At 40.3% G+C, this 16,845-nt stretch overlaps 1 protein-coding gene across 2 annotated transcripts; it reads right to left on the reverse strand.

Annotated features, from left to right (window-relative positions):
- Positions 1-2,163: 2,163 nt before the first annotated feature.
- On the reverse strand, positions 2,164-11,860 carry LOC137341241 (manganese-dependent ADP-ribose/CDP-alcohol diphosphatase-like). 2 transcript variants are annotated; one of them, XM_068004326.1, is made up of 4 exons: positions 11,774-11,860; positions 8,262-8,908; positions 7,888-8,010; positions 2,164-3,916 (listed from the first exon to the last, which is right to left on the reverse strand). In XM_068004326.1, the coding sequence occupies exons 1-4, from the start codon at positions 11,803-11,805 to the stop codon at positions 3,621-3,623; spliced, it is 1,098 nt and encodes a 365-aa protein (XP_067860427.1). In that variant the 5' UTR covers positions 11,806-11,860; the 3' UTR covers positions 2,164-3,620. The 2 variants fall into 2 exon arrangements, with proteins under 2 accessions (XP_067860427.1, XP_067860428.1); XM_068004327.1 differs by lacking the exon at positions 2,164-3,916 and adding an exon at positions 6,394-7,668.
- Positions 11,861-16,845: the final 4,985 nt, after the last annotated feature.

The raw sequence follows: 16,845 nt of genomic DNA on the forward strand, positions 1-16,845 counted from the left end.
ACATTTTTTTATACTATGGCCCTATTTGTCTTATTACTATGTTTTTTTTAGGTCTGCACTAGATACTCTCTTGGGATCAGTGTCACTGGTTTCCCCTTTAAGCAGATCCCATGTCCCTAACAATCAGGAGTTTGCCTTCACTTCCCAAGACCTAGACCTACAACTGTGTGACCCAGGAGCTGTAACAATGAAACCCCTTGTTATATGAACTGGATGCAGTAATCCTGCATGTGCCAGCATGTGCAGTTCTCCAATCTTCCAAAAGGTGGTCGGATCAACACTTAAGTGAGACAAGGACAAATATAAATTTTCAATCTGTTTATTTTTAGGTATCATTAGAATCAATTTGCACTCATTTCCAGTTATAAATAACCTTTTTTTTTAAAGTGGCAAATCAATAAATAAAAACATCCTAAATGTGAGAAAATATCCTAAAGTTTCCCATCCTTTTCTTACTAAATATCAGATCGACAAATTCACGTGCATCCCGTCTGTTACATCAACAACCGTGCTGTGCATTTTACATGCTGTGCCAAGGTCACTGATGCCATGCGCGTGCCCTCTATGCCCAATTTTCATCAGGACAAGAAATTAAATGAAAAGATGTGTAATTTGGATTTTTTTTTTAAAGGGGATTGTGATCATCTTTAAAGTACTGCTGTTGAAATGATTTTTTAAAATATTACAGCAGATGTCAATCTTTCATTCCTCAGTAGGTATGGAGCAAGAACAGCAGTGCACTGACACAGCTGCAACACTGATTGTCCCCTGGAGACTGAGGTCATCAATCAAAAGCTGACTCAGGTTACACACCAGGGTATTGTTTACTGAAAGCAAGATTGCACCTGGCTCCCTGTACACAATTTTCAACAACTTTGATTAAGCCATCCATCATAGTAACAGGTAAGCAGCAGTAGCTGAAATAAACAAAGATTCTTCTATTTTACTTTTATGTTTTCAAATAAAAAATATCATAGAGATAACTGAGAGTCTGATGGTGAGCCCCATAAAAGTGGTGTTTGTGAATTGTGCAAATAATTGTGAGTTGTCATTTAGCTCGTGTGTACCTTCTTAAAGTCCCATGTTTGTTTTCTTGAGCTTTAGTGATATTCAAAATAAAAGCTGACTTTTACTGCTTTTCTCCAAATTTACTCATTTTTGGGTCCAATTTTTTCCTAAATATTTTCCATCTTTTTTATACTTAAAAATAAATACCTGGAAATAAAAGCTTTTTTTATAATGTTAATAAAAACTGACTTTAAAGGTTCTTATTTAACTTACAATCAATAAGTGAACAAACTGAGTAACAATTACAACTAATTTCTTAACATTTCTCGTAACATAGAAACTAACAAATACGCCACATTGATCCTGCCAGTGGGCCAAGTACAACCTTTCTAACTAATAATTACTCTGAATCTCATCTACCTTAAGGAAAGCACAATCACTGTGTCCGACTGCCTTAGCAGATCCTCCAGACTCTCTCAGTGCTTCTGTGTCTTTTGTTCCCAAGTTGGACAGGGAACCAATGGCTTGACCTCTAACCCTGGAAATTGGCCAGCTGAGCCACCTACCGCTCTCTTCAGTGAGGCCTTCTAAAAACTGACTACTGCTGAGCACAAATGGATGAGCACTCTAATGTGTGAATGTTTACTGGGGTATTTTTAGTTAACTTCTCTTGTCTCAAGCAATGTGGGCAGATTGCTTCATCTGAATTCTATTTCACATCTCCCAGAAGCTGGGTGTTGCGAATTTAACCTCTTGTGACCTGAATTTAACGTAATGACATTTTTATATAAATTGCACCCAAATCCTTCCACGGACAAATATTCAGAAATCCAGAAATGGGACAGTGCCCTACTGTGTTAAAGATGGAAGCGTCCTTTCCTACACTTCATTAGCGTGAAAGAATGATTTTGCATTTATATAGCACCTTATTACATCCTCAGGATGTGCCAAAGCGCTTCCAATGAAGTAAAGTATAGTCACTATTGTTATGCATTCAAACATGGCAGACGATTGTGCAGAGCAAGGTACCCTAAACAGGAAATGAGTTGAATCACCAATTAAAGGGTTTCTCTTAATGTTTGTTGAGGAAAGAATGTTAAGTTAGGAGAGTGAGAAGAACTCTCTGCTCTTTTTAAAAAAAAAAGTCACAATATCTTTAATTTCCACCTCATTAGGCAGACAGGACCTTATTTTATTGTCTCATCCAACGGATGGTACCTCTGACAATGTAGCACTTCATCAGTAATGTACTAATTTGTCAGCCAGAGTGGGGCCTGAACTCTCAATCTTTCAACAAGGATCATTCTTGTTAACGTATATCTGGACTTATCCCTATAACTTCAACCTCATTCTGACACAGATGTTGAGCGTTTTAACACAATTTACTTGTCTTAAATCTCACTTAAAGCTGGCCAGTTTTGTACTTGTGTCCTCTAGTTCTACAATCACAATTTAATTTGTATAAGCTGCTTACATCAACCTGTTAAAGACTTGGATTATATCCCTTCTCAATCATTGTTTATTAATGGGAAAAAGACTAATTCTATGAGTAGCTCCTTATAGTTTTCATCCTTTCCCCTCATTTCTGGACCCTCTAAACTGTATCAGTGTCCAAATCTGCAGTGTGCTGTAAACATTTCCTTACCCATGGTTTTGAATCAAGATGTCTCAAGCAGTGCCCCACTATTTGATTAACTTTATTAATAGCCTCACACTGACTAGATACCATGTAGTATTTGATAATCATAACAAAGCTTATCTTTCCTACCTCTGCACAGGGACACCTGGCCACCTGGCCATTGTGAGGCCTATGGATGAATGGTCTAAGTTCTGGTCAGCTTTCAAATGTGAGCTTAATTGCTGCCATGATGTTTTGAGGTGTATACTTAAGTGAAGCTATTGAAATAACCAAAATAGAACTTAAACGTTTCCTGTACCAAGCTGCATTATCTAATTCATGAAAATTAAATTCCTTCTCCATTCTTTAGCTCATCTTTATTTTCTAGGTCCATTTGAATACTGTTGATGTACCCTTATAGTAGAAACAGGATCACGTAACTTCAGCAAACTTTGTATTACTAAACGTTGTGCACTCAACTAAAAGAATGGTGTTCGAAACAAGAAATCTGTGACTAGCAAGGGTCCACTGTGTTTATGTATATAACTTAACAGCTGATATAATTTAACAACAGCTGGCTTGAACCTCATCATGAAGGCAAGGTAAAATGAAAGGGTTGAGATGAAACAGTAAAATGCCTAAGCACAGTTTTATAAAGTCACGACTCCAGAGGCTGTAGCAGTTTACCTTCTTGTCATTAGGTGTGCGGCGGGTTTGAATTTTCAACCACTGGTATTAGATTTTGCGACTGGCTGCTAATCTTCAGTGGAAATTTGCCATAAAGTTCTTTTTTCGTCCTCTGATTTACTCTCTTGGATTAAATTTTCCACTACTACTGCAGTGCTCTATCGTTTGAGTTTGGTTATTATAATTACATCAAACAATGCAAGGCAAAAGGTGTGCAACGGATTGCAATATTTGGTTGGAAGGTACACAGCATCATGTGATAGAAGTCTATGTGCCACACCACATTATTTCACAGAAATCCATTCATTTATGTTTTTCTGTAGTATAGAACCCTCTCAGGAATCCTGCCCCTTCCCTTTAAGATCATTTTGTCTTCATATACATGAACGGTACCAAACGCATCGCTCTCTGGTGACGTTTCAATCACACCTTCAAAGGTGAGGTGGTGAATTCCATGATCGTCCAAGTAGTAGCCACCATCGTGATCATGTCCTGCTATAAAACACACTACACTAGTGTGCGCGTGCAACACTGAGAGCATCTCATCATAGTTCCAGGCAACACACATTGGATCTGTTGAGTCTGGGTGGACTGGAAGGTGACCTGCATTAAGAAAACAGTTTACAATTATATCATGTTTTCCCCCTTTCTAATAGATAAGTGCATTTCAACTGAATTGCTCAATACTTGGTCAAAATATAAGGAAACAAATCCACTCTACCCATCTTTCAGTACACTTCAGTCAAACCAGGCAAAACAATAACCTCTAAGATAAGGGTGCAGTTATATTACAAGTACCAATTTGAGGCCAGTAGAGCATTGCAGAGTTGACAGAACACTTGCACTGCGACTGTGCATCTCTCTCCAAATCAGAGTAAATTGTGCATATCTGTGCTTCCCATTCACAGCATGCAAATCCTGGCTACATTATAATGTTAGCAGTGAACTAACAGGGGAGTTATTTTTCTGCTAACATTAAAAACTCTTAAAATGAAGCTCAAGTTCTAAAATGAAGTTCCTAAGCTATCCACTGCTAAAACTATGAAGCACCCTAATATTGGTGACATCATACTTATACTACATATTTTGCATCAATACGAAGCTGTAATTGCTTTGCATTGATGCAAAAGTTGTAGTCTAATTGTCCTGTAGGATGAATGGTAGATAAAGGTACTAAACTGAAATCAAGAGTAAAAAATCGTCAAATTACCATTTTGCTAAAAATACTGTAAAGAGGAAATTTCACGAACACATTTACAATGTCACTCACGTAGTGACCAGAAGGGTTAGTTGCCTTTGCTAGCAGCAACAAGCTTGATTTGGGTTCAGGTTTGTGGGTTCTAGTGCCAACTTTTGGGATCTGCCTCACAATAAGGGGCTGTCTTTGCAATGTTAGAAGGCAGTGCACTGTTGAATGTTGTGTGTCCTTTGAATGCATCATAAAAACGAAGCTCCTATCCTGACATAATAATTGCATCTGTATACTGCTCAATGTCTCAAAGCATTTCATAGTAATTGTTATGGAGGCAAATGAAGCAGCCATTCTGGGATAGCAGTGGTCCACATTCAGCAATGAGATGAATGACCAGTTAATCTGCTCTTCTGTGGTGTTGATTGAGGGAGGGATGTTGGCCAGGACTTTGGGAGAACCCCCTGCTCTTCTTTTAGCAAACTTGCTGCTGAAGTGAGCTCATCATGGGATCTTCATCCAGCTGAACTACCGAACAGGTACACGTGACCTTTGGATGAGATATTAAACTGAGGATGGTAACTGTGATGATGAAGTCCTTCAGTACTGCATGGAATGTCAACCTAGATTGAGCTCTCGGGGGCTTTCCCCTTCCTCAGGCGGTGTGGCCTGAGGAAGGGGAAAGCCCCCGAAAGCTTGTGGGATTAAAAATAAAATCGTTGGACTATAACTTGGTGTTGTAAAATTGTTTACAATTGTTAACCCCAGTCCATCACCGGCATCTCCACATCATAGATTGAGCTCAAATAAGGAACTTGAATTTACAACCTTCTGATTCAGAGGTAAAAGCACTGTCAAGCTGATACACAGTCAAATGAACGATAAAGATCTTACAACACTCAATTGCAGACGAAGAATGGTAGCCTCAGCGATCCGGGTAATATTCCCTCAACAAACTCTCCATTTTTCTCTACAAAAGTGAAAGATGGCCTTTTTCTGAATTACTGGATGGGTAAGCAACTATTGTATGGGTTCTAGATTTGACTCCTAATGTAGCTACACATACTGGATAGTGGACCTATAACTAGTTTGTACAGTCCTTTTATTGTAGTTTTAAATACTTGTGCATGTATTTCAAGTGTCACCTTGGTTCAGTTGGTGGCATTCTTGCCCAAGTCAGAAGACTGTGGTCGCACTCTTATCTCTAAATTAGAAGGTTCTGGGTTCAAGCCCCACTATGGACTTGAGCACTTAATATAGGTTGATACTTCAGTGCAGTATTGAAGAAGAACTGCATTGTTGAATGTGTCTTCTGTCAGATTAGATAGTAAGCCATGGTTCCATTTGCCTGTCCAAGTGGATGCAAAAGATCTTATAGCACTAGTCAAAGAAGAGCAGGGAGGTTCCTGGTGTCTGACCAACATTTCTCCCTCAATCGACGCCACTAAAGGCAGATTATCTGGTCATTCACTCATTCATTTGTTGTTTGTGGACCTTGTTATATGCAAACTGGCTGCCACATTTGCATAGTGACTGCACTTAAAAAAGTAATCCATTGGTTGTAACGCACTTTGGGGCAGCCTGAGGATGTGATAAGGTGCTATATGAATGGAAATTCTCTCCTTATGTCTACAAAAATGATTTTGTAACTTTGGTATTGAATGCAAAATAGAAATTATAATATATGAATCCACAATAATTTTTTGAATTAAAATAATGAAGAAAAGGCCAACTTTATTTCATGAAAATATTTCATTAAATATGGAAAAGGGAAAACAGAATATGCTAAAAATTCACAGGAAGTCAATCAGCATCTGAAAGATAAAAACAGATTAATATTTAAGGTGTAATACTGCTTCAAAACTTGCAGATTTCTAATGAAAGACCACCTCTGAAATATTAATCTGTATTTCTCTTTCAGATGCTAACTATTCTTATGAATATTTCCAATATTTTCTGTTCTTCTTTGAGGCTTCCAATATTTGCAGATTTTCTTCATGCCACAGCTTACAGGGGATTGGTTTAATGCGGTATAGATGAGTCTTAATCTTAATGAAAAGAAGTATCAGCACAATGATCAATATGAATAAGATGAAGGCAATGTAAATGTAGGCCCAGCTCCCATTATTGCAAGTCTCTGTGACAAGCACATGAATATGACGCAGTGCCTTCCTGGGCAATAATATGTCCAAGGATGGAATGAAGGAGGAACTAAGCCATCAATATTTTGACTTCCTATTGTGTTTCAAATCTTGATTAAACATAGTTGAAGTGAAATATTTGTCCCAGAATTGCAAACTGCGCCTACCTTGACGTATAAATTTGCCTCTTCAAGCTCAAAGTATTTTTGCTGTACTTAAAGAAAACCGTTCTGCTCAAGGGTTCCCCTGAAACTCTAAACTACATTTTCCTTTCACATGCCAGCTGACTTTCTGTGCATTTCTAGCATCTCCTATTTTTACTTTTAAAGAAAACTCAAAGTAGCAACCTCACAAAGTGATGAACACAATCTATGTCAAGGTCACTGATTACCTATGTAGCTGGCACTGATATAGTTACAGTTAGTAGTCACATCAGTCTCAACAACGATCAAAGGATTCATAGTAGAAAATAGTCCAGAAGGATGGATATCTGCTATGTTTTTGCACAATGGGCAGATGTCCCACAAATTTGGATCTGGTGGTTTCTAGCTGCAAGGAAATATTTGTTCTTTCCTAGGTTACACAGAAATGTCAGATGTGTTTAAAATGTCAAACTGGAGTCCCACGACAAAGACTGTACGATGAGAAATACACATCATCATACAGAAAACACTTCAGCTTGTGTGTCAGAAAACCCTTCTTTGGTATTTCAAAACTATCTTTTATATGACGTCATATTATTGCCATAAGTGTAGTGATTTTGGATGCACGTCAGTTGTAACGTGGCAACATAACAGGAATAAGGTGGGTGATCTGACTCCTGAGCACATTGAAGGCAAGGAATATCAATTGCAGCCAGCACAAAGCTGAGTTTAAAAGAGTTACTAGCTTATTTTTGATGTTAGCACAGATCCCATACTCTAGGTATTTCGCCCAACATTTACAATGCAAATAAAGCAAGGCAGTGTAACTTGCATCTGTCACCTCCTCATCACATTCCATAGGTACTGCTCGAAGACCCACACCTGTAATATAATGACATCCTTAGGCACGTGATTACATTTTAAATGTTACCTTTTGGATTTATTGCTTCTCTTTTTTTTATTCACACGCCATTTCTATTCCAAGAGAGCAAGTCTGATTTCTTTAAACTTAGATTACTATCATTGCTCTGTAATGAACAAATGCATAACAAACATAGTTACTGAAATGAGTTCTTCTATTTTGTTAAGCACTTTACTTACCAATGACTGTAACCTTCTCCTGGTTATTATCAGAGAAAGTTAGTACTTTGTTTAGCCATTCCAGCTGCTCCTGACTGAAACCTCCATTAAACCCCACAAAACGTAAATTCAGTCCAGCGAGGCCTGTCAATTAAATATTTTGGAACTTTTAAATTTTCAACTCAGATTGATTCACTACAGCAATGCTACTAGAATTCCCTAATGTTAATTATGTATTCTTTAATTTTGTAGCAATTTTCACATTTCTTTTGCTATTTGTGCATTTTGTACTCTCGTAAACAAAGTTAATAACTGATTTTTGTTGGTAAGTAAGTTTTACATATACTATTCCATTTTAAATGTAGATTATAAGTAGATATAAAATAACTATTTACCTATGGGGCTATTAAGATTTTCATTTTCATTGTTTGATTTCAGTATCTGCATTGAATCATGGTGTTTTTTGCTGGTCTTTTTCCTTCCCAGAATGCTGAGATCATACGCGTCAGTTAATATGAACCGGAATTTAGGACAAGGGCTAAAATGGTAGCCATAAAATGCTTCAGGATCAGCAGGGCCGAGATTTGTCTTAATGCTGCAACTGTCCGTGTTATCGGAGGTTCTGTCATTTCCCAGGTGCTTGCTATTGAGAGCTGATTTAAGTAATAGCTCCCTATCAAAATTATAAAATTCATGGTTTCCCCAGATATGGTGCACTGGAGACATACAGTTTGCAAATTCATGTATTACTGCTTGAAGTGCATCGTCTGAGGACTTTAACTGTGAATTGCATCCATCAATGATATCGCCAAGCTGCAGAATAAACTTGGGAGCGGTAGTTTCTTCATTCCATTCTTTGATAGCACCACGCAGCAGGCGTAGGCTGTTTCTATAGTAACGTTCTCTTGTCCCTGCATAGTTAAAGCCATTCTCTATATTAGCATACTGAATGTCTGCTATGACTCCAAAAGTAAAGTACAGGTTGTTTTCAGTTGCTTCAGTCTCCATTCTTTTAAATATTTCACTTCCACACACCCACCATCTAAAAAAAGAGGTAAGTGAAAACAGCATTTAATATACAGATTTAATATACCGTAGGTTATTGACGATAGTGCAAGGACAGAACAGTCTGGTTGTATATCAATACTGTACATAGGAACAGGAGTAGGCCATTCAGCCTCTCGTGCCTGCTCCACCATTTGATAAGATCATGGCTGATCTGTGATCTAGCTCCATATACCTGCCTTTGGCCCATATCACTTAATACCGTTGGTTGCCAAAAAGCTATCTATCTCAGATTTAAATTTAGCAATTGAGCTAGTATCAATTGCCGTTTGCGGAAGAGTGTTCCAAACTTCTACCACCCTTTGTGTGTAGAAATGTTTTCTAATCTCACTCCTGAAAGGTCTGGCTCTAATTTTTAGACTGTCTCCCCTACTCCTAGAATCCCCAACCAGCAGAAATAGTTTCTCTCTATCCACCCTATCCGTTCCCCTTAATGTCATACAGTGATGGAACATGGGTTTGTGCTGATATTGTGATCGAGCGATGATGCTGAGCAACAACAAAAACTTGCATTTAGATAGCACCTTTATCATAGTAAAACGTCCCAAGGCGCTTCACAGGAGTGTTATCAAACAAAATCTGACACCGGGCCAGGTAAGGAGATAATGGGACAGGTGACCAAAAGCTTGGTCAAAGAAGTAGATTTTAAGGTGCGTCTTAAAGGAGCAGAGACAGGTAGAGAGGCGGAAAGGTTTAGGTAGAGAATTGCAGAGCTTAGGGCCTAGTCAGCTGAAGGCACGGCCGCCAATGGTAGAACAATGAAAATTGGGGATGCGCAAGAAGCCAGAATTGGAGGAGCGCAGAGATTTTGGAGGGTTGTCGGGCTGGGGGAGGTTATAGAGATAGGGAGGGGTGAGGCCATGGAAGGATTTGAAAACATGAATGAAAATTTTTAAAATCGAAGCATTGCTGGACCAGGAGGCAATGCAAGTCAGCGAGCACAGGGCTGATGGGTGAACGGGAATTGGTGCGAGTTAGGATACGGGCAGCACAGTTTTGGATGAGCTCAAGTTTACGGAGGTGCAAGGTGGGAGATGCAAAGTGATGCCCACGGGGAAGGGAAAATACAGTCACTGTTGCTAGCTGGGCAAAAATGGCAAGTTTGTCAGAACATTTCTAAAATGTAAACCTGGTTTGTAAACTGGAAGTCTCTTTTTCCCCCACTTATGTTTGTCTTGTTATGTGAAGGCATTAACTGTGAACATCCCATGAATGTCCACACCCCGTGAATGAATAAAAAAAATGCTCTCCTGGCCAGTCACCCATCCTCCATTCACTGCAAACTTCAGCTCATCCAAAACTCTGCTGCACGTATCCTATCCTACATCAAGTCTCTGTCCATCATCTCTGTCCTTGTTGACCCTAACTGGCTCCCAGACCCAAAACACCACAAATTAAAAAGTCTCATTCTAGGATTAAAATCTCTCCATGTTCTCACCCCTCCTTACCTCTGTACCTTCCTCCAGCCCCAAAAGCTCCATTCCTGAGACTGTGGCCTATTGTGCATCTTTCCTTCCATTTGCCCACTGCCTTCAGCCACCTAGGACCTATGCTCTGGAATTCTCTCCCTAAACCCCTCTACCTTTCACCTCCCTCTCCTCCTTAAAACCCACCTCTTTGACCAAGCTTTTGGTTAACCCACCCAACATCTCCTCCTTTGGCTTGGCATCTATTTTTCCATACACTTGTGAAGCACTTTGGGATTTTTTTCTATGTTAAAGGTGCTATATAAAATGTGAGTTGTTGTGGGATCTTGCTATGCGCATCGTGGCTGCTGCAAGTACCTACACAAGAACAGTCATCCAATGCAAAGTAGCTCATTGCATGTAAAACATTGAGATGATTTAAAGGGACCTGATGAAGTTCTGTATAAGTGCAAGGCTCCTTTCTGCACTGTTGGCTGTTAGTATATGTCAGCCATGGCTCAGTGGTAACAAACTCGCCACTGCGTCAGAAGTTCGTAGGTTCAAGTCCCCCTCCAGAGACTCGAGCACATGATCCAGACTGACACTCCAGTGCAGTTACTGAGGGAGCGTTGCACTGTCGGGGGCACCATCTTTCAACTGAAACAAGGCTCCGTCTGCCCTCTCAGGCGGATGTAAACGATCCCAGGGCACTATTCAAAGATGTGGAGATGCCGGTGATGGACTGGGGTTGACAATTATAAACAATTTTACAACACCAAGTTATAGTCCAGCAATTTTATTTTAAATTCACAATTTAATTTTAAATTCACAATTTAAAATAAAATTGCTGGACTATAACTTGGTGTTGTAAAATTGTTTACAACTATTCAAAGAAGAGCAGGGGCGTTCTCCCTGGGCTCCTGGCCAATATTTATCTCTCAACCAACATCACTAAAACAGATCATCTGGTCGTTATCTCATTGCTGTTTGAGGGACCTTGCTGTGCGCAAATTGGCTGCCATGTTTCCTGCATTACAACAGTGACTACACTTCATGGGTACTTCATTGGCTGTAAAGCGCTTTGGGAAGTCCTGAGGTGGTGAAAGACGCTATAGATCTTATCCTCTTTAGTGCACCCCTATTCACGATGGATGCACACAGAGCAATAACGTTTCCCTTTAAGGAAAGCAGATCCATGTTATTTGCGATGATGCAAATGTCCCAGATGCAAGCGGCTGCGCTGCGCTGCAACACACACACAGTCTTGTCCGCGGGCCCTGACCCCAGCTCCCCGCCACCTCTGACCAGCATGGCCCAGCCCGAGGAGGAGATCCTGCCGGCTGTCCGCTCACTGACAGTGTTGCGAGTGCCGGCAGCCTCGGGGGGCCCGCCGCTGACACCGCACCGCCGGTCGGCGCGACCCCCGCCTCACCCACCTGCAGCGGACCCACAGTCCCGCCGCCACCATTCGAGTCACCGCTCCCAGCCCCGCCCACCGGCACGAGCGTCACTTCCGGTGACTTCTGGTTGCCCAGAAACCGATTGTCTTCGTCTGTGACATCAGTACTTCCGCTCCTGAGAAATTGCAGTGACGGCCTGGGTCCAATTGGAGGCTGTTGGCTGCTTCCGGGTTTAGTTACCAGCTGCTAGTTATTTCTGGGAATGGTTAGTTAGTGGCTATTTCTGGGAATGGTTAGTTAATGGTTATTCCTGGGAATGGTTAGTTAGTGGTTATTTCTGGGAATGGTTAGTTAATGGTTATTCCTGGGAATGGTTAGTTAGTGGTTATTTCTGGGTATAGTTATTTAATGGTTATTTCTGGGAATGGTTAGTTAGTGGCTATTTCTGTGTATAGTTAGTTAATGGCTATTTCTGGGTATAGTTAGTTAATGGTTATTTCTGGGAATGGCTATTTAGTGGCTATTTCTGGGTATAGTTAGTTAATGGCTATTTCCAGGTTTAGTTGGCAGCTAGTAGTTATTTCTGGGAATGTTTAGTTAGTGGTTATTTCTGGGAATGGTTAGTTAGTGGCTATTTCTGGGTATAGTTAGTTAATGGCTATTTTCAGGTTTAGTTGGCAGCTAGTGGTTATTTCTGGGAATGGTTAATTAGTGGCTATTTCTGGGTATAGTTAGTTAATGGCTATTTCCAGGTTTAGTTGGCAGCTAGTGGTTATTTCTGGGCATAGTTAGTTCATGGCTATTTCTGGGTTTAGTTGGTTCTTATTTTTCAGAACTTCAGGTATAGGAGCAGGAGTAGGCCATACGGTCCCTCGAGCCTGCTCCGTCATTCAATCAGTTCATGGCTGATCTTCGACCTCAACTCCACTTTCCTGCCCTATCCCCATATCCCTTGATTCCCTTTGTGTCCAAATATCTTTCGATCTCAGTTTTGAATATACTCAATAACTGAGCATCCACAACCCTCTGGGGTAGAGAATTCCAAAGATTCACAACCCTCTGAGTGAAGAAATGTTTCCTCATCTCGGTCCTAAATGGCCGACCTGTTTTCTTGAGATTATGACCCCTAGTTCTAGATTCTCCAGCCAGGGGAAATAGTCTCTCAGCATCTACCCTATAAAGCCCTCTAAGAATATTGTACGTTTCAATGGGATCACCTCTCATTCTTCTAAACTCCAGAGAGTATAGGCCCATTCCATTCAATCTCTCCTCATAGGACGACCCTCTCATCCCAGGAATCAATCTAGTGAACCTTCGTTCCACCTCCTCTAAGGCAAGTATATCCTTCCTTAGGTAAGGAGACCAAAACTGTACACAGTAGTCCAGGTGTGGTCTCACCAGAGCCATACATAATTGCAGCAAGACCTCCCTGCTCTTGTACTCCAACCCCGTTGCAATAAAGGCTACCACACCATTTGCCTTCCTAATTGCTTGCTGTACCTGCATGTTAACTTTCTGTGATTTGTGTACAAGGACATCAAAATCCCTCTGACTATGAACATTTCTTATCTCTCACCTTTTAAAAAAATATTCTGCTTTTCTATTTTTCCTACCAATGTGGATAATTTCACATTTCCCCACATTATACTCCATCTGCCACATTCTCGCCCACTCACTTAATCTGCCTATATTCCTTTGCAGCCTCTTTGCGTCCTCCTCATAGCTTACTTTCCCACCTAGCTTTGTATCATCATTACATTCGGTCCCATCATTGATATATATTGTAAACAGCTGAGGCCTAAGCACTTATCCTTGCGGCACCTCAGTAGTTATATATAACCTGCCAACCCGAAAATGACCCGTTTATTCCTACTCTCTTTTTTCTGTCTGTTAACTAATCCTCAATCCCATGAGTCCTAATCTTTTGTAACAACCTCTTGTGTGGCACCTTATCGAATGCCTTTTGAAAATCCAAATATTTAACATCCACTGGTTTCCCCCTTATCTACCCTGCCAGTTACTCCCTCAAAAAACTCCAATGGATTTGTCAAACATGATTTCCCTTTCATAAAACCGTGTTGACTCTGCCTAATCATATTATGATTTTCTAAGTGCCCTGTTACTACATCCTTAATAACAGATTTTAGCATTTTCCCTACCATTGATGTCAGGCTGACTGGCCTATAGTTCCCTGTTTTCTCTCTCCCTCCTTTCTTGAATAGCATGGTTACAGTTGCTAACTTCCAATCCATGGGGACTGTTCTAGAATCTTGGGAATTCTGAAAGATCAAAATACACCCTTGTTCAAAAAAGGGTGAAAGGAAAAACCCACAACTACAGTCCAGTCAGTTTAACCTCGGTGGTGGGGAAACTTTTAGAAACGATAATCTGGGATAGAATTAGCAGTCACTTGGACAATTGTGGATTGATTATGGAAAGCCAGCACGGATTTGTTAAAGGCAAATCGTGTTTACCTAACTTGGTAGAGTTTTTTGATGAGGTAACAGAGAGGGTAGATGAGGGCAATGCAGTTGATGTGATGTATATGGACTTTCAAAAGGCATTTGATAAAGTGCCGCATTATAGGCTTGTTATCAAGACTGAAACCCATGGAATAAAAGGGGCAGGAGCAGCATCAATACAGAATTGGTTAAATAACAGGAAGCAGAGAGTAGAGATGAACAGTTGTTCTTCAGACTGGAGGGAGGTGTACAGTGTTCCCCAGAGGTTGGTACTAGGACCACTGCTTTTCTTGATATACATGATGTGGAGATGCCGGTGATGGACTGGGGTTGACAATTGTAAACAATTTTACAACACCAAGTTATAGTCCAGCAATTTTATTTTAAATTCACAAGCTTTCGGAGGCTTCCTCCTTCGTCAGGTGAACGATGTTCACCTGACGAAGGAGGAAGCCTCCGAAAGCTTGTGAATTTAAAATAAAATTGCTGGACTATAACTTGGTGTTGTAAAATTGTTTACAATTTCTTGATATATATTAACAATTTGGACTTGGGTGCACAGGTCACAATTTCCAAATTTGCAGATGATATAAAACATGGAAGTGTAGTGAACAGTGAGCAGGATAGTGATAGACTTCAAAAGGATATAGACAGACTGGTGGCATGGGCGGACACGTGGCAGATGAAATTTAATGCAGAAAAATGCAAGTTGATACATTTTGGTAGGAAGAATGAGGAGAGGCAATATAAATTAAAGGGCACAATTCTAAAAGGGGTACAGGAACAGAGAGATCTGGGGATATATGTGCACAAATCGTTGAAAGTGGCAGGACAGATTGAGAAAGCAGTTAAAAAAGCATACGGGATCCTCGGCTTTATAAATAGAGGCACAGAGTTGAAAGTTCTTTATCTGAATGCACGTAGCATTTGTAACAAAATGGACGAGTTAACGGCACAAATAACTACGTATGGGTATGATCTTGTGGCCATTACAGAAACATGGCTGCAGGGTGACAACGACTGGGAATTAAATATGCCAGGGTATTTAACAATCAGGAAGGACAGGCAGGAAGGAAGGGGAGGTGGGGTGGCTATGTTAATAAAGGAAGGAATCACTGTAATACAGAGAAATGATATTGGGACAAAGCATCAAGATAATGAAACAGTTTGGGTGGAGATAAGGAATAATAAGGGGAAAAAAACATTAGTGGGCGTAGTATATAGGCCTCCTAATAGTTGCAACTCTGCTGGAAGAAGTATTAATCAGGAAATAGTCGGGGCATGTAATAAGGGAACAGCTATAATTATGGGGGATTTTAATTATCATATTAACTGGACAAATCAAATTGGGCAGAGCAGCCTTGAGGACGAGTTCATTGAGTGCATCAGGGATGGATTTCTTGAGCAGTATGTAACTGATCCTACAAGGGGGCAGGCAACCTTGGACCTGGTCCTGTGTAATGAGTCAGGATTAATTAATAATGTCCTAGTTAAGGATCCCCTTGGAGCGAGCGACCACAACATGGTTGAAGTCCATATCCAATTAGAGGGTGAGAAGGTTGATTCTCAAACAAGCGTACTGAGCTTGAATAAAGGAGACTATGATGGTGTGAGAGCGGAATTGATTAAAGTGGACTGGGAAAATAGTTTAAAGGGTAAGACGGTACATGAGCAGTGGTGTTCATTTAGGGAGTTATTTTACAACTTTCAAAATAAATATATTCCACTGAGGAAAAAAGGGTGTAAAAGAAATGACAGCCATCCGTGGCTAAGTAAAGAAATCAAGGATAGTATCCGACTAAAAACAAGGACATATAAGGTAGCCAAACTTAGTGGGAGGATAGAAGATTGGGAATTCTTCAAAAGACAGCAAAAAGTTACTAAAGGATTGATTAAGAAAGGGAAGTTAGATTATGAAAAGAAATTAGCAAAAAATATAAAAACAGATAGCAAGAGTTTCTATAGTTATATAAAAAGAAAAAGGGTGGATAAGGCAAACGTAGGACCCTTAGAGGATGAGACCGGGAAATTAATGGTGGGAAACATGGAGATGGCAAAAATGCTGAAACAAATTTTGTTTCAGTCTTTACAGTAGAGGACACTAAGAATATCCCAACACTGGACAAACAGGGGACTCTACGGGGGGAGGAGCTAAATACGATTAAAATCACTCAGGAGATGGTACTCAGTAAAATAATGGGACTCAAAGCGGATAAATCCCCTGGACCTGATGGCTTCCATCCTAGGGTCTTGAGGGAAGTGGCAGTAGGGATTGTGGATGCTTTGGTGATAGTTTTCCAAAATTCCCTGGACTCAGGAGAGGTCCCGGCAGATTGGAAAACTGCTAATGTAACACCGTTATTTAAAAAGGGTAGTAGGCAGAAGGCTGGAAATTATAGGCCAGTTAGCTTAACATCTGTGGTGGGTAAAATTTTGGAGTCTATTATTCAGGAGACAGTAACGGAACATTTAGATAAGCATAATTTAATAGGACAAAGTCAGCATGGCTTTATGAAGGGGAAGTCATGTCTGACAAATTTGCTTGAGTTCTTTGAGGATATAACGTACAGGGTGGATGAAGGGGAACCAGTGGACATAGTGTATTTAGACTTCCAGAAGGCATTCGACAAGGTGCCACATAAAAGA

The sequence above is a fragment of the Heptranchias perlo genome, chromosome 23, assembly GCF_035084215.1.
Source record: "Heptranchias perlo isolate sHepPer1 chromosome 23, sHepPer1.hap1, whole genome shotgun sequence".
NCBI classification, from domain to species: Eukaryota; Metazoa; Chordata; class Chondrichthyes; order Hexanchiformes; family Hexanchidae; genus Heptranchias; species Heptranchias perlo.